Genomic DNA, 22,062 nt, shown 5'->3' on the forward strand with positions numbered 1-22,062 from the left:
TCTAATAGGTGTCAGGCTGGGATGTGGTTTGCTCCAACCTCTCATCCTTGGTGTCCACCGGACGGCTGTCTTTTTCCCAGCTGATGACGGGCTCTGGCAGACCATGGATCTGGCACTGGAATCTAGCCACGCCGGACTCCTCAGCATGCACCGTCTCTGGCTGGACGTGGAAGTCTGCCATAGCTGTAGAGGGAGGGAGAGAGGGATATTAGGTCACACGATCACAACACAGCTACAAAGCAACACACATGGCTGCAGGAGAGAACTATTTCTGTAAGATCCGTACATCTTCACTCTTTCAATCAATGCAGAGTTGCTGTATTTAGGACACAAGCATCATCTTATAACAGTACTCATACTTAAGTGCACATTGCTCTAGTCACAGTATTAAACGGATAAATGAGGTATACACGGTGGTGAAGATGAGAAGGAACAATACTGCCCGCTGTAAAGTCCTCCCCTCCCTTCTATTTCTTAACAAAAGACACAAATACCAATGATTTTCATTCACTAGTCCCTGGAGTCACGATCGACCCTGGAACTGCAGTAGCTGAGATTTGAAAGAGTTAACATTGCAAGACCTGTTGGTTTTAATTTAAGAAAGTTACTTCATGACAGAAGGCAAATGGAAGAGATTCATTGTATTTCTTCCCTTCGTTTTGACCGAGAAAACCTTCAGAAAAACCTTCCCTACAAATGATAGGAGGAAACGCGTTCAAGGTACGGGATGCCTGCTCAAGAGAAGATACACACAACTGTATCTGTATCCTTTGCTGAAGGTGATCACATACACACTGTATATAAAGCATGGACTACGTAAATATGGATTTCCTGCCATATGTTGACATTTAGTATGCAGGCCAGGGATGTTTTTAAAAATGCATGCTCACACAGACAAAGACAACACACAAACATCCCCACATAGCAAAACCAGTACCTGCAGAGAGCCTCATCCAGCTGCACTTCACATATCTACTGCCGGTGCTGGCAGAACAAAGCAGCATCGAAGGTGGAGCAAGCGACAAACTCAATTAGAGAGAGGCCCTCCGCTTCCAGTCCTTCCACCTTCTTCAACACGAGTGTACTCATTTAAATGTCAACCATAATTAACTTGGACACAAAAAGACTTATCTGAACACTGTTAGCATAACAAGAGGAACGGTCCCCTTATTATTTCATAACCTCCTGCTCTTCCCAACCTGTAGCCTGCATTCATTACTTACGAGCAGGAAGTGAGCAGTACGACTCGGGGGGCTTATTTATGACAGGGACATGCTTAGCTGTGGTCTGTTTGTCCTTCCAATCATTTCTTTTGTTCCCCCCCCATTCGTGTGCCCTTTATTTTGCGTGCAGATGGTGAGTCCAGTCTGTTTCCAGGCTTATCTAGTTTTCATCCATTCAAAGGGTTGATAGTGCAGTTGAAAGGGTTTGAATTTAAGACACCAAACTGCAAACATGCTTGGTAATGGACAAGAGACCAAGGGAGGAAAACATCACAGTGGCAATTCTTTAAACCAATGTGGCTACGGTCTAGATTATTCCATTTCCGAGCTTAATGAGAAGCGTGCTGCTCTCCAACACGACTTGACCTTAGATCTTTGAATTGGATGTATGGAGCTCTGATGAAACATTAAACATGCTAATTTAGTATTCTTCCAGTAGTGGCAGATCATTCTTCCTATCGTATGAGTTATATGTGAGAAGACACATCACACTTTATGTCCATTTCTTTTGTCTTAAGACATTCTGACTGTTACTCAGCATGAAGGATTTCTGGAGCTCATATTTTTTTTTAAATTTCGGTCTCTGCTATGAGGCCCCAGTTAAACAGCTGTATATCCTACTGAGGTAATTCAGCTTTAGTACCTATCTCCGGAGCCAAACTGCATTTTCTTTCACCTGGGACCCACAACCTTCAAGCCATAAAAACATTTAAGGCCAACCTCACCGTGAAGCCTAGACGGCTTAAATGTGGCATTTATTCATATTTTATCACCAAACAACTAGCCCGGCGCATATACAGCTCTTTACGTGTTGCTGAGGATAACTATTTCCCTTTCCCACAGTGAAATGAAAGCCCTAACATTCTTCTCTTTCACTTCCATGTACTTAAGTGAGAAAATAAATTGCTAACTTGTCAGAAGTATCAAATTATTAAATTAGTTATTATAAATGTGTATTTCACGATTCATATGACAGTGTTTGCCCATGTTCACCGGTTGTCATTTTCCTTTCAAGAATGAACGCTGACAAAAGCAACCAGCAATTTCTTTCTGACTTGGCCTTCTGTAATTCAGAGCGCAGAGCAGAGACTGGCAGAGTGTAGCAATAAATTAAAGCCTTGAAGGCATTCTCATTGCAGAAGGCGAAGAGTGAAACAGCTAGAAAACCTTCACAGCATAACACACATAACAACTCAGTGGCTGATATGACCAAAGACACTTGCTGTCTTTGAATACAGTCTCAAATTAAGATAGACACATGCAGAGTTTTTTTTTTTTACTGGGAACACAGGGGACATGGAGAGAGAAACAACATTGCACTTGAATGCTGAGGAACAAAGGAGTTTAAAAGGAGGACCAGAGCCTATAGGAGCTTTCTTGTGCATCTTTGCCAAGTAGCCATGGCGTCCGCTGATCTGGCTGTTCTCTGTGTCCGCTGCCTCAACCCCCTATAACGGGCCCCACCCTTGGCCCTCATGCATAAAACATGGCTCTAAGAGGCCCACACCCCTGGAACTATCGACACATCCGTGGGATCGGACACAATCAGACAAATCGCACTACGGCTACGCAGATTAACACATACAGAGGCAGAGAAACTTGTTAACCGCCTGTGCTGGATGTAAAGGCAAACAGCCATTCGTAATCTGCATTGTGCATGTGCCTTTTATTGTGTGAGGGGTTTCAGAGTCGATCTAAAGTGATAAAACTCAGATACAGCGCATACATTTAAACAAAGGCAAAGGGCCTTTTCAACAACACCTAAATCAATCCCCCACAATGCAATAGGAGGAGGCTGACATGAGGCAACTCTTATCCCAATGCCCAGCCTTAACAGACATGTTCCTTGATTGTTTTTCACTCTACCTTTACTAAGTGTTGACAGACACTCACACATGATTAAAGATTGTCCATGACCAGCAGGACGCTGTTGGCTTAAATGGAGCAGGTCTAATTACTGCAATAAGGGAGAAAATGGTCGGGGTGCACACTAAAAAGAAATCCATATACAAGTGCACAGGGAGGACATTGCTCCTTCAGCATATATATCTGATGGTTCCTCTGTGACAACCACAAAAGACAAATGAGTGAGTACTATGAGGGAAGGTCACAGACAGGAAATGTGAAGCCTGGTGATTTAGACCTGTCTTGTAAATCAGGTCTGGTCAAAACTCTGGTCAACTAATAATAGCCAACAAGTGCCTGAATGTTTGTTTTACAATGCTTCCAGAGGGAGTCATAAACAGGCAGAAAATAACGTGTTTGAAAAGTCAAAATGTCACATGACCCCATGTGCTGATGTACTAGTACTGATTACTGGGTTCAAGGGCCAATGACGAGCTAAAGGGGCAGTCGATATTTATGAATTTCCCCATCCTTCAATTCCACACTACTGGCCATGCAGACCGACAATTAATGTATGAAGTAAAAGAAAAGGATTTGCTTCCAGACTGTATAGTTGTTCCAAATTAGAATGAGTCAGTATTAATTAAAATATTTTTTGCATGAAAGAGTACAAATGCAAAACAGAGATGTCTAAAAGTGAAAGGAGTTAATTTAGGGAATAGTTTTGAAAAGGAAAATAAAAAGTGCAACTGAGCTCTGAACACTAGTGTGTATATGATTTTGTTTGGAACTTATGGAGTATATATAATATACCTGTTATTATTTTTTTCAGTGTACGCATTTAATGACAATTTTATATAATAGTTAGAATGTAAACATAGTAAGCTAAGGCTTCAGGCTACACTTTTTCAGTCAGTATGAATTTAATTTTTTTGGTCACTATTTCAAAAGTAATGACATATCATTGTTTTTTATTATTATTTGTTGTTGTGTATATAAGCTGTATAAATTGAATACAACCAAAATAAACTCAACCTATACAACAGATATTTAAATTCATGGATTTTTACCATTTTCCATAAAAGCAACTCAGATCCATTTAATGAAGAAATGTAGATTAAATGATGATTACAAGAATGAGCCCTCGCTGTATTTTTTTGCCTAATGGCCCCAAAGTAATGATCCATTTCTTTACTGCTCAGTTAAACACACACACACACACACACACACACACACATGCACAAATAGTCAACAGAGAATAATTAATAAGGTGATTAAAAGCTCAAACTGTGCCGTTTCCTGTGACGACTCCTGCTGCAGTGACCAGATCTGATGATACATTTCCATGCCTTTTAACAGACCTGTGGTCACACGTGGGAGTTTATTTTCCTATATGCTGGGGATGATTCATTGATATGACAGAGGTAATGATGCTAGGAACATGCATACAGCACCATTCAAACCTGCAGCTATTGCATAAAGCTTCAGCGATGTTATAATGTCATCTCCCTCCCTCCCATCTTCCCTTGCCTCCAGGCCGCCCCCACTCTACCGTACATTTCCACCGTTTGCTCGGCTCTTCCCTGCACCCCTCGCCCCACCCCCAGGAGCCTTTTTAGGCCTGTGACATCATTAAGCACATGTTGTTCAAGCAGCGGTGATGACTGCCGTACCCACCCCACCCCCACCTCGATAAACCAGTAAAATAGAGATGAGGCCCATAAATAATGGAGATGGTGTACAGTGCTATTCCAGCGTGGAGAGCCCACACTTCAACAGCCTTTAAATAGGCATCCCAGAAATAGCAGGTCCCTGTGCTGGGACCCTAAAGATGGCATTTTAATGCAGATGTGATATTTTATTGGCTCCCTGCCCCACTAGACCCCCCTTCACCCCCACCCTGCACCCGAGCCTGGGCACTCGTGTGATCAATCTGCTGGTTGGTGGTGCATGATGCTTATCACCTACGATAGGAACGGCTGCATGTGCATGGGCTGTACTCTGTCTTCCCCTGACACACATTAATTCCCCCCCTTTTAATGTTTTTCAGCGTCAACACCTTCCTGTGTCAGTACCTGCATGATCCAAGGCATCAGTTGAGCTGCATATCTGCCAAAGGTGTTCAGCTGGCAGATATAAGGATGTCCACGAGGACAGTGACTCGGAACCAGACCTATTGATCATTGATATTAAAAGCCCGGGAGTCAACATAACTGTAATATGCTGTATACAGAAGGAGCTTATAAGAAAGCTTTGTTGTTATTTTTACTGGCAGTTCAGCTGTCAAACCGTCCTAGTGTATCTCTATTGTATCTGACATCCTGATGGGGCCATGAATCTGTTTACCTAAATGTATGGCAAACTATCCAATAGCTGTTGAGATACTTCACTAAAAATAGATATCTCCACCAGAGAGAAAGTCATCAGGACACATCCTTTATACATGAATTTATGTACAGAATTTCATTTTAATCCATTCAGTAGAAGTGTTCTCATTCTGGACCAGAATTGTGGACCAGATGACAAGTGACCGACCATCCCCAGAGTCACACCGCTAGTGTGATTAAAAGCTACATGCATGATCGCCCATATGGTTTAAAAGACAAAAGTGTTGCATGGTGCCCCCTTGTTCCAAATGAGAGAAGAAGAATCTGAGCTCAATGCCAACAGAGCTTTTTGTGAGAATCAGGACACAGATCAGCTAAACATACACATATAACGCATTCTGTCCACATCAAATGCCAACCTAGTTTTTCTTTTCCGCTGCCTTCCTTGACTTGTCTCTGGTGATTTCCTCTTCCTTCATTTCCTGAACTCACAGTGGACATGACAGATGTTCTTATTTCCTCCTCTCACATTACAAAATAGTTTGGACTGGAATTGAATTGGCTTTTTTTTTGCTCGTGTTGCAAGCTTGTTTGCGTGAGGCTTTCCTGTGGTGTGATTGCCCTTAGTCTGTTGATCAATACCGTGGAGCTTGTGCACAATAAGTTAAATATAGTAAGATTGATGGTTGCTATTAAGGGTCCCTGTAGAAGGCTGAGGGAGCAGCAATGCTACAACAGTAAGCACTCACAATAATGCTGAACATTTCTTCTCTGTTTAACCAATGAGAGGCACAACATGCGACCACAAAAATAGAAACTCTGATGCATTTTAAAGGTATCTGTAATTAATACTACCGATGTCAAGATGAAGGTGCTCAAAATCAGTTTGAACAGTTAGAGTATTTTGAAACTGTTAACTACATTTGTAAAATTTAAATTTTATGCTAATATTTGGGGGATATCGTTTACCAGTATGTTGCACTTAATTAGATCTACATTATTTAGACAATGAATCATTGACTATTCAGCCACTATCTTGATTATGAGTCAATCGCCTGATTATTATTATTTTTTTTAACACTAATGTCACTTGCTGCAGCTCATCAATGCTAAGTTTTGAACTGTTGTTTGGACAAAAAAGCGTTCTGATTATGTCAAATTGAACTGTTAAGAAATTGCGATGGTTTTTTTTTAGTATTCTGTGGAAGAAAGGAACAATAAATAATGTGATGATATGATAATGTGCGTAGTCACAAAGTGCAGCCCTATTCTGGATTGTACAACATTAAGAGGGTTTTCACATATTTAGCTCCTCCATGTAGTAAAGCAATTTTGTTTCATCTGGTCAGCATGAATAAAATATAGCATTACTGTATAATATCGCTACTTCAAACCGCTTGATGGATTAATAACATAATATATTTGTATATATTCAGAGTAATAGTCAATATTATTTTACTGCAATTCTGAACAAACACTGAAACAGCATAATTAGACCATGTGTTCTCAGTTTTAATACAAAGTTAGCTTTCACTTGCTCTGCATCAGCTTTCAGCAGCAAAGTGATTAAGGTAAGAAGATAAAAGCTCTTTTGTCACCCAAAGAGAGTATGATGGGAAGGCACATTGCTCACTGTCTAGTTGTGCCCCCGGTCCCTCCTAACCTCTCCACTCCAGGGACAAAGCCTGGGCCTCCCCTGGTGCCCTGCTCTGTGCATGTGCCTCTGTCACACCCCTTACTCCTGCGCCACCTCGAGCCCCCACTCCCCTACACCACACCCCATCGTCCCTCCGGCTTCTGTTCCTCCAAATCCGCCACCCCCAGCCCCTTCACCCTCCTCCTCTGCCTCAGTTGCCCCAAGACTCCGCACTAAGCCTCCTACATTCACTTCAGCATGCAGGCCCTAATTAAAGAGAGACCCATTAAAGCATAACAGATGCTGAAAATTAAGGGATTATTTAAATGATTCTCCGGCCGTGGTTTGGGTACGATTAGAGACCAGTGAGTGAGTGGGAGAGCTGGGGGAGGACAAGAGAGAAAAGACGCTTAAAATAACAGGCAAACCAGTTGGTTGACCAATTTGATTTATGATAACATTTTAAAAACTGCCAGCATTTCTGTCAACTTTTTCATTTTAATAAAGTGCCTGATATGTGTTTGTGCATGCAGAGACTCACAAGTAACACGTTTGAGAACAAAAAGAGCAGAACTTTTGTAACATTTAAGGACTGGCCATAAAACGGTGTCCTCATTAAACAACTTCAAACATTACTTCATGGTAATCAGAGACAGAAGAGGGCATATTTTCTGCTTTCCAAAGAACTCCATAACCACACATATGCATTTTCCACACTGTCTATCACATTATTTACTACAGATTAGACAGACGGACACCCAGTCTCAGCAGCATCTAGCATCACATTGCGATTCATCCAGTGTGTACAAGAGTTGTGTTTTTACCCCTATATGTTATCTAGATATCACTTGCATATAACTTATTGGGTTAAAGAAATACCTCTCTTAAATCAACATTTAGCCTAATAGTTTTCCATTTCTATTTCCTGGTTGTACAGTGGGGACACTACTGCTTCTGCTCTGGTAGAGCTGGGAGATAAAGGGGGTCTGTGAACAGACAGTCCTCTATTCAAAATAGTTCACTCTCTTAACTTGCCCATTCCTTAGTTTTCCCTCTGCCAAATGACCACCTTATTGAGGACACTTCTTGTGCGACAGTGCCAGAGAGCTGAAGTGCCATTAGTCAGAATAATGTTTTTGTCTTATTAAACATATAAATAAACTGTAGTGATACTGGAGTTCTGTTCTGGCCTGTAAGATGTGAGCACTCCGTCTGACTTCTAATGAGTTTTACTCATATGCAGCTCATGAACTCATGCTGAATGCAAACAAAATGATCATTCTTATATATTGGTTAACATAGCAAGATGCTCTCCCTGCGATAGGAGTAAAACACATTTTACTGCCCAGTATAGTGGAAGATATTTAATTCAGAATGAATCTTTCTCTCAGAAAAAGTACTAAAAGAAAACCTTTTATTGGAAAATCCAACAAGAACAGCATTCCCGAAGCTAATCTATAAGTGGGTCGGGATTCGGGGCTCTCTATAGACTCTCTGATTTCCTACCTTTCCTCTACTCTTGAACCTGCTGGGTAGCGCAGAGTAAATCTTTTAAGTTAATGAAATTCTTTTCTCTTGAGCGTTTTGGGGAGCATTAAACTTTACCTGAGGGTCTGTGCTCAAAATCAATTGGTAAGAAATTCACCTACTTGACTCACACATACATACTCTCACTCATACACACACACTCAGACACACTCAGACACACACACACACACACACACACACACACACACACACACACACACACACACACACACACACACACACACACACTCAGACACACACACACACACACACACACACACACACACACACACACACACACACACACACACACACACACACACACACACACACACACACTCAGACACACACACACACACACACACTCAGACACAGACACACACACACACACACACACACACACACACACACACACACACACACACACACACACACACACACTCAGACACACACACACACACACACACACACACACACACACACACACACACACACACACACACACACACACACACACAATTCTTAGAACAACAACCCCAAGACAACAAGACAAGGCAGGAAAACAGACAACCGTTATACATCTCTCATATTTTTCATCCATTTTTAAAAGCTTTTATAAAAAGCATTATTAACCAAGCGTTTATTGGAGTGTAACACATCTTAAAACAAATATTCTGTCACTCCTCTTTCTCACACCTGATTGTTGCAGGAAGGAGGCTATGCCTTCACAGTGCAATTCCCTACATGCCCAGAGGCCACATATCTAATTAATGTCGCCACTACCTCAGCATGCCACTGCCTGCTTTAGAATTCAAATGAGATGCCTCTCCCATCATCCAACTAGTATATATCAGCTCATATCCACGTGAATTACATGCTGCCTTTCTTTCAGCTCATTCACTGTATGCCCTCTGCACAAAAGCAACTGCTTTATCCCTGTCTTGTTGCTCCTCGGCGATGGAGAGTTTCAAATATTTGAAGACGTTTTAGAGACATCTGTGGCAAGGTAACGTTTATATTCAAATGGAAATGCCATTAAATCATTCTTTGGCTCGTCTCCGCCTCTTGTTTTGTGAAGCCAGAAATAAGCGAGGCCCGCAGACAACAGTGGCACTGAATAACAACCTGGACGGACATTTGGCATCACAATTCTCCTCAGTCCAACACCCATTACTTCCCCCTCATTAGAGGACAACTGTTGGGTAGTGAGGCCAGTCGGAGGAGGCCAAGATGAATCTTTCCTGCAAAGCCTTTCCACCGCACTGCTGCACCGATCATTTATCGCTGGTGGAAAGAACATAAGTCTAGAGACGTTTCTAAGATGAATATACCTTGATGTGTGAGTGTGTTGCTGTCCGAGAGCAGCGCGCCGTGTTAACTATGCATCTGACAGAGATTTTTTTTAGGGGGGTTGGGCTGAACCAAGAGTAGATGGATGACCCCACATCTGGCACTCCCACGGGACATCTGAAAGACGCAGGGCGGGACCGGCCCATGCGCTCCACTGCATCTCATAGCACCCTGAAAACTGGGCTCCCTAAATGGCTGAAAACAGCTTTGTAAATCTCAGCCCTTCTTCATCCCATCCACAGCACACACACACACACACACACACACACACACACACACACACACACACACACAGACACACACACACACACACAAATGAGAAGCCTCTGGCAGATGTAAGAGGGAGATCCAGTGTGCCTCAGCTGTGTGGTTCCCATTGGACATTTATCTCGGTGTCAGTTTGAAACTGATTTGAGGATTGACAGTTTTCCAATGATGCAATCTTGTCAGAACAACGCACAAATAAATCCATCAACAGAGTGACAACTGCATGTCCCAAATCTCCAGTTGTCCATTCAATCGAAATCTTCCGTCAGTCACAGGGTCCAACAACTATCTGGCTGTGTTCCATAGACTGTAGGCCAATTGTTTCAGATGTTCTTCATTTTTCAGGCTGGTTTCTACCTAAACACCTATGGAGCTAACATTTCCAGAGTAACAGCTGCTTTTCATTGATTGAATTGAATGATTGCATTAGTAAAGAAAAAACCAACCCGGCTTGAGAGAAGAAGTGTTGTTGTCAAGAGTTGTAACCAGAAACAGCAGCTATATCATATAAGCTTTCCACTTTCCACAGCTTTGGTGATTTCAACAATCACCAACTCTGGTTTGGTCAAAATAAAGCCTACATTCACAGTGTTTGGTGGGAGTTCAGACATCAGAGAAGCAGCAGAGGAAAATGCTGTAGAGCAAGAACATTTTCAAATCTAACGCAGGGTTAATTAAAGGCTAACCAAGACAGTTTTATTTAATTTTTTGTCAATGGAGTCTGCTGTATTTGATGTCTCTAGTCTCCTTGTGAGCTGCACACTCATCCATATTGTGCTGGCATGCCGTCTATGTAGACTGCTTCTTGTTCTGCCTTTTGTCTTTCTTTGTTTCAACTTCTTGCTTCACTTTCTCACTGCCATCGAATCGTTGATAAGAGTGGACAAGCAATTGTGGTGTTTAAAATTAAAACTATTGCATTAATTTAATAAGGATAACCTTTAACATAGGATAACAAGTAGGAGTAATATAAAGACATCTGTCATACTTCACCGCGGATAAAAGACTTTGTGAATGGAGGATGGGAATGTGTAAAAATAGACCAGAATTAAATTTTTCCAATGATTTGTAACGTAAGGAGAATGACTGCACCCATAAAGCAGCACGGTGCGGACAGGTTATCCATTAAAAACCTTACGTTGGAGTGTGTGTGTGCGTGTGCTGACGATATCAGATTCAGTGATTTCTGAGAAATGATCCCTTGTTACTTGGATACCAGCCCTGGGACACACTGTCACTTTTACACTCTGCTTCAAACACGTGAACCCACTTATTCACGCATGATGGCTTATACATGGCAAAGGTGGACAGACATGCATGCGCTTAGTGACATGCACAAAAATGAGTTTCCCTCTCTCGCATGTATAAAAAGCACAGAGACACACGTACAATCACTCAGACCCCTCCCTGCTCCGTCAGCTCAACTGACAGCAGTAATGAGTTTCTTCTCTGCGTAAGCCAACTGGCACCCACTCAAGGGAATTTTTCAGGCTGAATTGTGGCCATTAATCACAATCCCGGGCAACACAGTGCCATCACGTGTGTGGCAAACAGAGATGCGTTCGTTGGGGGGGGCAACGGGGCCAAAGGAGGAGCTTGTGATTGTGACAAAGACAAAGAGGGAGGGGGCTGATGACGAAGGAATGAGAAAACGACGGTAAAGAAGCACGAGTGCTTCATCAACAAAACGTCTGGTTTGGTTAATCATCTTGCTCTTGTTGAGAGCAGGTCTCAGCTCATACTGGGATAAATGGAGGATAAAAACGTGAAGCATAATCAACCCAGATGCTCTGTTCTGTAAATATGAGCTTAATTGTTGGGAGGAGAGATGCTGTGACATCAATCACGATCAACAAGATAGGTGGGACATCCTTCTGCCAACCACGCATGCCTTTAGGAACTAATAGCAACACAGACACACATTATACGTAAGACATGTTGTGTGTGCTTAATCTCAAACTTAAATGCATCACATAGAGCAAAGGGAGAGGCAGTGGGATAAAAACTAAATAATTCTAGGGCAGCTCCAGCCCTTCAAGAACATGGATCATTTAAGGGAAAGAGCAAAAGTGCAGCAGCCGTTGCAGAGTTGCCATCGCCTCGCTTTGTGACGTCAAAATATTGTCACCACTACATCCTCTTGTTGAGACAGCTGGAAGCTCAAAATCGGCCTCCTATTATTTTCTTTTCACTATCTTTTCCGTCCCTCTTTCCATGCATTCAGGCTGACAGCTGAGGGACATTATTGCCCCCCGGTGATCCGAGGAGCCCAGCCCCCCCACTAAAAAAATGTCTAATCCTGATGAATTCATCCTAATATGCAGTCAGTAACCCCTAGTTTGTACACGAGTCCGCCGCCACGCCCACCGCATGGAACCGAGTTCACATCAATTCAGCAGGAAAACAACCACCAATGAGAAGCACACGAGTACAAAGAGTAAAAGGCAAGTGCAGGCCCTGTCATAAGCACTTAGTGTTACAAGACAGTGGGTGAGAAATGAAAGCCCTTTGTCTCTGCCTCTACCTACTGTGTGTGTGCAAACAAAGACCGTGCAGATACTGTATATGTTACAGCAGCAATATCATTTTCAGGACTTGAGTAAACAAAGAGCTGTTATAGATTTACATAAATTGAGAGAAACATTTTTTCTACAGAAAAATAAATCCCAAGGCTAGGCCTGGACAATAGAATAAAATACAGGCTTTGTCTTTTCCAGTATTTGTATGATTACTGTAAATAAAGTTCCTGTAAACTAGAAACTGACTTATTCTGGTTCCAAGCAGATCAAATATATAAATATATATAAACACATACATACATACTGGTATACATACATGCACAAATTATATATTTATATCATTAGTGTGATCGTTTGCATAGATCAACAACAATTATTCTCATTGCCAATTATTTTCTTGTTGAATTGTTGTTGTTGTTAATAAATGTCAGAACGTGACATATTCAAATAGCATATTTTTTTTCCAGTTCATCAGAAAATACATTAATTCATGTTTTTCCCCCATGACACTAAATTATCATTTTAACGATGAGCCCTAACTGAAAATCAACAATATTTCTCAGCAGTCTCTCGCTCACATATCAGCGTTTCTGTAATCTGCTATTAGATATGGTGTAAAATAATGTCCTGAAAACACCGAGGTTGACAAATAACTCACAAGCAGCTCGTTTGTGGCAGTGGCTGTCTGACTGTCATGCTCTCATCTTGTCTATTCCCTGCAGTGGATGGGAGGAGCACTAGCATAAGCTGTCACATATCAGTGGGCTCTTCCAACCTGCCATCAGCCAGCTAACCCTCTAAAACTGTCTTCCCACTCACAAATAATGCCTGGGCTGGCAAATGGAGAGGGCTATTACACTACTAGCATCGTGTTTCATCTTTTCACGCTGAGGCAATGAAATGGTCCGCCTTATGACTTACTAACACACGACATGAAACCACTTCTGTGAAGGAAACATTCATAAATATGATTAAAGACTGCAGCTGGACAGATGACACAAATTCTGTATGCGATTATAGAATAAACGTGTCTCATCCCCTGAGCAGCTACTGAAAGAGCTGAAACTGTTACGATGGATCATAACATTGCTACTACAATTAAATGTTTCAATGGTACTTTCAGGGACAAAGTAACAAATGTAACCATGTGTTGAGGGAACACACTGCATTAATTACTGTAGGTACAGTTACTGGACATAAGTCCATGCAAGAGTACCACGTCAGCGGGTTTATTTGATCCAAAAGCGTGGGTAATGTGAATGTTACAGTGGGGCATTACAAGTGTGGGGTCAGGGGAGCAGTTTTCCGGCATGTTCTAACAGCAGAGGCGTGCTTCTTCAAGCTAAGCGAGCCTGCCGCTGTTGCTTTGCATCTTGCTGCCTGTCGAAAGCTGCCCTTGAAACAAAGCTGCCGGGTTCAGGAGGTCACAGCACAGCATCAGAATGGAATGTTCCTTCCTGGTTCAAGGTCCAGCCTCCAGAGCCAGAGGGGCCCAGAGATCATTTGAGACCACTGACACATGCTCCATCTATTTTACTCCCCACCTCTCTCCACTTTCATCTACCCCTGCATGGTTTACTGATGGATGCTTATTTATTGCCGTGGCCTGCTAATGCTGCGAAGACACCTGAACTCCTGCATCATGGTTTCATTTACTCCACCATTAAAGAAAAATCAGATTAACTCATTTGCGGTATAGTTATATGTGTATCATGTTGTGTCGCACGTTACTTTCAAATCGATGCGCACAGTATGTCACGCAGCAACTGATTCGTTAATTATTATCGATGAATCTGGCGGTTATTTTCTTGATTATACAATAACCTTTTTGCTCCATAAAATGCGTCTTCAAATGTCTCGTTTTTTTGTCCAATCAACAGTACAAAACGTACAGATAATCCGTTTTCTTTGACACAAAACAAGTTGAGAAAGGAAGGAATTGTTTAGATGTGTTGCCCAGATCGATTATCAAAATAACTGATTGTCACTGCAGGTGTTCTTTCATTATCTGTGGTTGCTCTCTTAATATTTTACTATGTGTCTTTTTTATGCTGATGAGAAACCAGTCAAATTATATAATTAAGTCACAAATCATACATTCAAACGGCGAATGTAATTTGTAATAATGAATGGAAATACAAGCCTCTTGATCACTAGACTCCCAGAAGTGATACATGCTAACAACAAAACTACAGACATGGCAAACAGGCTTTCAGGCAGAAATTGGTCATCCTAGAAATCTTTCATCCTATGCCAGCAGCAACCTCTTCTAATTGGTTCCTTTGGAATTCACTTCATCCCCGGTGACCGGCTTCACACACACCCGAGCCTGACAACCTTTTAACCCCAAACATTTCAGGTGCTCCATACCGATGTGACAGCTATGGAGAACCAGGAGTACGTTTTTTTTTTTTCCACTTTCAGTGCCGATCTGAGTTCATGTTTTTATAGTAAATCCATTATATCAGAATTTGATTGAAAAAAATGATTACAATGCATGGAGACACACACACACACACACACACACACACACACACACACACACACACACACACACACACACACACACACACACACACACACACACACACACACACACACACAGACCATAAATCCATTTAATAATTTCCTCCCACCATCTCTCACAGTAATCATACTCGCCCTCCCTCATTATTTCCTGGCACAAATACCAGTTTTGCCTCCAGTGAAACTGCAAAATCAGTCTCCCAACACCGTTCTGGTCAAATAATAGCTTCAATGCAGAACTAAATCATAACAATTGTGTGACGAAACAATTGAAATCACGCCACACATTTCCTCAAGCCAAGTCCAACATCAATCCGTCATTTTGTGATACATTGTATGAAATGACATGACAATAATGGCGAGTTAAAGAGTTAAAGATCGATATTCTTACATAGAACTGACTTTTATTCACAGTGACCGACTGTTTGTGAAAAAGCAGAAAGCACATGACAGTGACAAATAAATGTCCTTTCTGAATGAGTGAAAATGTGCTTATTTTGCTCTCGTTATTCCAGGCTGCCGTGTGCTTGTTTGGGAAAGGGCAGAGTTAGAGATGTGATGCTGTGGCAGGTTTCGGCCACCTTATTTCTCTGACAAAGCCAAGGTCACTGCCACTGCCCCGGGGGCCAGCAGACAGGGGGATGGGTCCCCACTGGGGAATGAGCAGGAGGCTGAGCGTTGGGAGGAGGGGAAACGAACTGGGAGGAGAATAAAAAAAAGGGGGAGGGGTATTCTGCCCTAGTGCACACAAAAAGGTCACCGTTTCCCAGATAAACCCCCCTCCCTGTCGTCCAGCCCCTCATGACCTCTGACCCCTCTATTTCTGAGTCAATGCTGAAACAGAGAGAGAAAAAGGAGGAGGGACGTCGCAAGGGGAAACACACCCACCCAGAGTCAGCGGTGACAAAAGGGGGCCTCAGCCACAGCTAGCCGAGTTGGTCAGGAGAACAAACGCACGGGCCACCGCCACAAAGCAGAGCCACCAGAGGCTGCACATCTCCACAGCCTCTGTCTGTTCCCAGCCACTCCACCGCCCCGCATTTCACAACTAACAATACGTGCTGCTCCGCTCCGAGAGGTACCCCAACACACACAAACACACACAGGCTAGAGAGGGGAGATGTGGCTGAGGCCCAAAGGAGAGCTGCTGCTTGCCCATCACTGACTGCCTTTGTCTCCGACTCTTCTGCTTACTGGCCACCACAGATAGATATCCTGATCCCTGCTTAAACAAAGTGGAAAACCGAACGGAGGGCCCCTGTGTGTGTGTGTGTGTGTGTGTTTGAGAAGGGAAATAGCATTATAATATGACACGATTATGTTTACTATTATCTCTACAACAAATACCTCCGCCTCCTGTCTGTCTCTAGCCCTATTACATATATCACAGATGCTAAATAAAATGTCTTCCAAAGGAGAAGACAGGAAGAGGGAGTTTTGGTGTTTTTATTGGTGGATGGCGCAGGCCCCGTTAAGGCTTTTAACTGCCCAAACGGGCCATAAAGGCACTGTTAAGTTTAGTGAAGCGCGGTGACGGGGCAGTAGCGAGAGCTAGCCAAGCCCCTAGTCAAGCCTGTAATCACAGGAACACCAACATACACACTCAACACGTATCAACACATCCATCGTGCTTCCCTCCTGAGGTGAAGCCTCTGTTGACAGAATTGACCAACCATAACCTAAACCACATCCTCATTTTGATCTAACATGACGGTTCAAACTCTAAAATAGGGCCGTACAGAAGAAGCGGGGACCACACAAAATAACACTTTGTCTAAACTCTGGAGGACTGAAATTCAAACACACACTTCCAACGGACCAGGTGACCTAAAGATGACAAAAAGACACACATGCTGTCATCACCAACACAATCTATACAGACAAAACATCATACTGGATGGATCCAACTCAATGCAAGATTGTTGTGTATAGATTGTAAAGCCAGACTCTAGTATTCGGAGAGTGGCCCAGCCCATTCACTCTTTGGCCTACCCTCTGCTCTCTCTTTCACCTTTCACCTCTATTATTAAGGAATTCCTCCCATGAGTCTTAAAAGCCGGCAGAAGGAATTTTAGGCCCCCTTTTGATTTGTTTGTTTGAGAATAGCTAGGGTGGTCCATTACTTTTCCCAATACACAAGCACAGATGCCGTCAGATCCACACACCCATTGACAGACACACAGACAAACACACACACACATGCACACACACACAAGCTACACAACATCGAAGTGCCATTCCAACATTGAACTTCAACTTGAATTTCAACTGGGATGCGATCTCAGTTGGAGCCGATCCGTGAGTGCAGAGAACAGATAAAGGCTAGAGGTTTTGTTTAAACTCATCACACTGTCAAAAATCCCATGTGTCACTCAGTTTCAGTATGACGGCATTGTAAGAGTCTTTGCCAATCCTAACACCGCTCAATATGATAATGACATTTTAAAAAAGACATAATTTGAATGGGCATTATCTGGATGATCAGCTAGAGTGTACACAGCTGATGAGAGCAGCTGCTGGAGGGAGAACCCTAATGACATGCAACGCATTTTAAGTTGTTCTGGGGAAACCGTGTCTGAGAAAAATCTCCAATGCACCATTGAAATGAAAAATAAAATGTTAAAAACCAATTATAAAAATGACTGCAATACTGGGTGTTGATGATATAAAGGACCACTGGTTACTCTGTATGCTAACTTCATGTATTTTTTCTCATAACATGTGAGAAATGATTATATTGTTTGTTGTGATCTAATCTCTACATTATTTTCTTTTTTATTCTTTATGATCCTGTGGGTCTCATGGCTCTATAGTAAATGTGTAGCTGGTTTACACCTAAATGTTGCCCAACAACGTATCTAATACCCCATAAATTATTTTGTATGTGCGCGTGTATGCGTTTTTCTGTATCTTGGGCTTATGCCTGTCTCTGGTGTAAAAAGCGCATCGCCACAAACCTGTTTGCTATTTTAAAGCACTCTATAAAGAAGCATACAACAGGACAACAACAGCTATTATATCACTCTAAGAGAGCCATAGGTAGGGTTGAAGTGTCACATATGAAGACAGTGCGCCTGGAGGAATAAGCAAAATGCTATTTCGAGCAGTTCAATATTTCCATCACCCAGCTGTTTCACCACTCTTCGGTATCTCTTCCCCTGTTTAATGTCTTTATTTGCCAAGTAATATTGTTTACACAGGTGGTTATTTTTAGTGCATAAGGGTGGCCACTTCACACAGCAGCTCATCCCTCATATTATGAGGCAGCTCCCCTCTAACAGAAGATTGTTACAGCTACCCATGCATGTCTGTGCTCTGTGCATGGCTGGAGCCCTGCCAACACAGCTCAAGCTTTAAGCACACTAACAACCATTGTGCTCTGATGTGGTTGTATTAGCCGATCATTCCTGAGATTTGGAGATAGAGAAGGATAGAATCAATATCATTCTCGCAAAAAGAAGCTGAGGGCACATACACCATTTTTGTTTGCGAACATGCAGCATTATCAATATTGTAGTACAATATAAATAGAAGTCAGTGCATTTGAACAAACATTTAATTAGTAATTAAATAGAAATGTGACTTAAACTGTCTGGATTGGTTTGGAAATCTAATGGAAATTTGACATTGCATCCTCTTTGTTCTCCATTGTAGCAAGACATGCAGTAAACTCAATAAAGGCATACTATGGGCAGTATGACATCCCTTGGAGAATTTCCACTGCTTCAAGGTCAATGACGTGTCATCTTCAGATATAATAGGGATTCGTCCTGCCCCTTCCCCACAGGAGAGTTGAATAGCTTAAGCATTTGTCAATGCAAATATCCAGAGTTGGCATTAGGGATATTCAGCATGACTGTTTATTCAGCTCCCAGAGAGAGAAAAAGCAACCCATAGAGGACAAACAGCATCTTTTGTAGGCATGGGCTAGAGAGGGAGAGAGATAGACAATGACACCAGCAGTTGTATACCCTTGCCTTTGCTTAACCATGCAGAGTATAGAAAAAGGACGCACTTTGAACCACTTCTGAAAGGCCGATCGCTATTCTAAAACAAGTCCTAAAATATCTTATTGCCTGTAGCCAATTCTAAATCAACTCAGATCAAGCATGCATGATCAGGCAATGATCTGAGCATTTCATGTGGAGGTGTAAAGTAACACACTGGGTTTCTAGTGTAATTACACAGAAGGTCAGAGCTCTCACTACTTCAACCCACATCATCAGTACAGAAATAAAAGAAGAAAATATCTCTTTCTTCCTCAATGCTTCTGACACATTATGGAACAGATGGAGGGTCATTGACCACACAGCAGGAGGGAACACAACATCAGCCCACATACCTGCCAAAGGAAGGAACAGGGCGGTCATATGCCATATTCACAACTACTACCATGTCATGTTGTCAAGACAAGAATATCAATGAGAGGGATGACATCACTGAGAGGAAAACAACGGGGACTTTTCTAAATTTGTTTTGTGGCAATACCATATGACTTTTTCTCAAAAGATTGCGATAAATGAAGGTACCAATACTCCAATGTCAAAAATGCAGTAAATATTCTGTGTGAACTAATATTCATTTTGAAAGGATTAAAAGAAAACACCACAAGGCTTCGTGCTTAAACGTCCAAACAAGCGTATATGGCAATTATTTGGCAAATCTATGTGACAGAGAGATGACTTGCTTCGTGGCAAGCGAGCAGAGAAGAGCAAGGGTAGGGGGGGGGGGGGCAGATTGAGGGCGGGGTTTGGCAGACAAAGGGAGCTATAACGAAATGTGGTGATAGCGCTCCAGCATTCACCCAGGCAGGAGGCTCTGAAAGAGGTGGGGAGGGAAGGTCGGAAGGTGATGGAGAGCCACCGTCGACCCTCCAAACACGTGCACACGTACAAACACTCAAACATAGACTAACGGGAGCTTCCCATAAATCTCTCTCACTAACTGGTGTCTGAGTCTGAGTGGCTGCTAGTGGCCATCCATCCATCCATCCTCGCAGCTTTTAAATGCAGCATCTTGCAACTTCTCATCTTCCATCACGGCTACACATGTAGTTTCTATTGGATTCTTCCCGGTCAACATCACACTTATTTACATTTACACTGCTGAAAGGAGTTAAATTTATACAAGTGAGAGGCATGAATATAAACCGAGTCACTTTTACTGGCATCCTGTGTCCGATTTCATCCTCTACAGCCCACTGGGTATTCTTTTTTTGTCACATTCAAGAGCCTACCATTATAACGGCAGTTAAATTCACCATAGCCATTTCAGATTTAAAAGAGGTGGGAATTATCATCCAGCAGCCAAGGGCTCTATGTCTATTACTGAAGTAGTCAATAAAATATGCAGCTTCTTGCATTGGTTTATTTGTGTTTTCACTCTCCTCATGTTTGCACTGACTTTGCCTTTACTGAGCACACTTCATATCTTTTTAAATGGTCACTAAGATCAAATGCCGTCTCCACATATGAATGGAACGGGTAAAAAAAAACAAAAAAAACAACAAAACTTCCAAACAAAGCTTCAACTCTTTCCAATTAATTCCAGACAAAAGCAAGTCATTTCAATTGATCCTAAAAGCTATTTTGTAACAGGGGGGCTTTTGTGGTGTGTTGCCTGGTGACGCCGGTGTGCTGTGGGGGAGGGGCAGGAGCCCTGGCCAGGCCCACTGTACCAGGCTTGACATTCATCCAAATGATGAAAAGCTTCCTGAACGTAAGCTAATGAGGAGGTCCTAGAGAAACTGAGGGGAGAGAGAGGGAGAAACCGACCATCAAAGAGATAACATTTAGCAGGAAAAAAGGAGTTTCCTGGACCGACCGCCGATTTAGTGGGGCAACGGGGTGTCCGTCCTATACCAGCCCCCGACGGTGAGCTCACACAAATGGTTGTCAAGCAAATAAAAAGTGAAATTTATGGAGGGAGGTAGTGTGGAGGGTAAGATGGAAGCTTTATCCACTGGGAGGGCTATAAAGAGGCTTCGGTAATCACACCACCCATTGCATCGCAGTGGTACAAGTCAGAGCTCTGTTGTAAGAGGAACTATAACACAGCAAATTACCTCAAAAACACAAAGAGAGCATCAACATTAGCAAACACTTGGTACAGAAAAAGAAAACAAACACTAGTCAGTGATCTTTGTAAGGAGAGCATTTACTTGTTTTTGGGCCATTTCTCTTGATAAACAAAATGGAAACATTGTATCCTAAATTATTAATGCCCGCTACAGAAATCTGGTAGGCCAGGAGAGGATGGAAGCAACCAGCGATTTTCCCTGTAGAATATACTTCACCTCAGGGATTAAGCTCCTTTTAGACCTTATATTAAAGACCTAACCTAACAGTCTGACAAATTGAGGCTTGATCAACAAGGGAACACTTCTGTATTGAACCAGCGCCTGCAGGAACCTGGAGGCTGAGGAGTGAAAGAAGCTTGGCAATGAAGGATGATTAAGATTCTGAATGCACAGTTTGAAAAAAAAAACATCTATAAAGCATTTCCAAGACTGCAGATACGAAAGCTGTTATACCTACTTGTGAATGGGAGAAAATATGCTTTTCAAACCGACAGAGAAATACCGTCATTGTTGTTTTACGGCAACGTTTTGAAAATACAGAAGGCATTAGTGTGTGATAATGGGTAATACGTTCTTATCTTGAAAGTCCCTTTGAAGAGTACCTGGAGGATTCTTTTCACAGTGTTGCCTTTTTGCTTTTTTGATAAAAGCGAGATTCCATTAAGGACGGACAGACTACGATTTCAGCAGAGCCTCTGTTCAATACAACCCAAATGGTCAGGGGTCATGGGTCAGAATGTGACTTTCAGTAATCCTTGGGTCC

The 22,062-nt window shown here is 42.3% G+C and overlaps 1 protein-coding gene across 1 annotated transcript in view; it reads right to left on the bottom strand.

Moving 5' to 3' along the window:
* Positions 1–22,062, bottom strand: part of igdcc3 (immunoglobulin superfamily, DCC subclass, member 3) — a 49,224-nt gene that overhangs the window by 18,967 nt on the left and 8,195 nt on the right. Inside the window, exon 3 of the mRNA XM_084009108.1 lies at positions 39–183. Coding sequence (XP_083865234.1) covers positions 39–183 — 145 coding nt within the window. The remainder of the gene's footprint in view (positions 1–38; positions 184–22,062) is intronic.

The sequence above is a fragment of the Eutrigla gurnardus genome, assembly GCF_963514095.1.
Source record: "Eutrigla gurnardus genome assembly, chromosome: 1".
Lineage (NCBI taxonomy): Eukaryota > Metazoa > Chordata > Actinopteri > Perciformes > Triglidae > Eutrigla > Eutrigla gurnardus.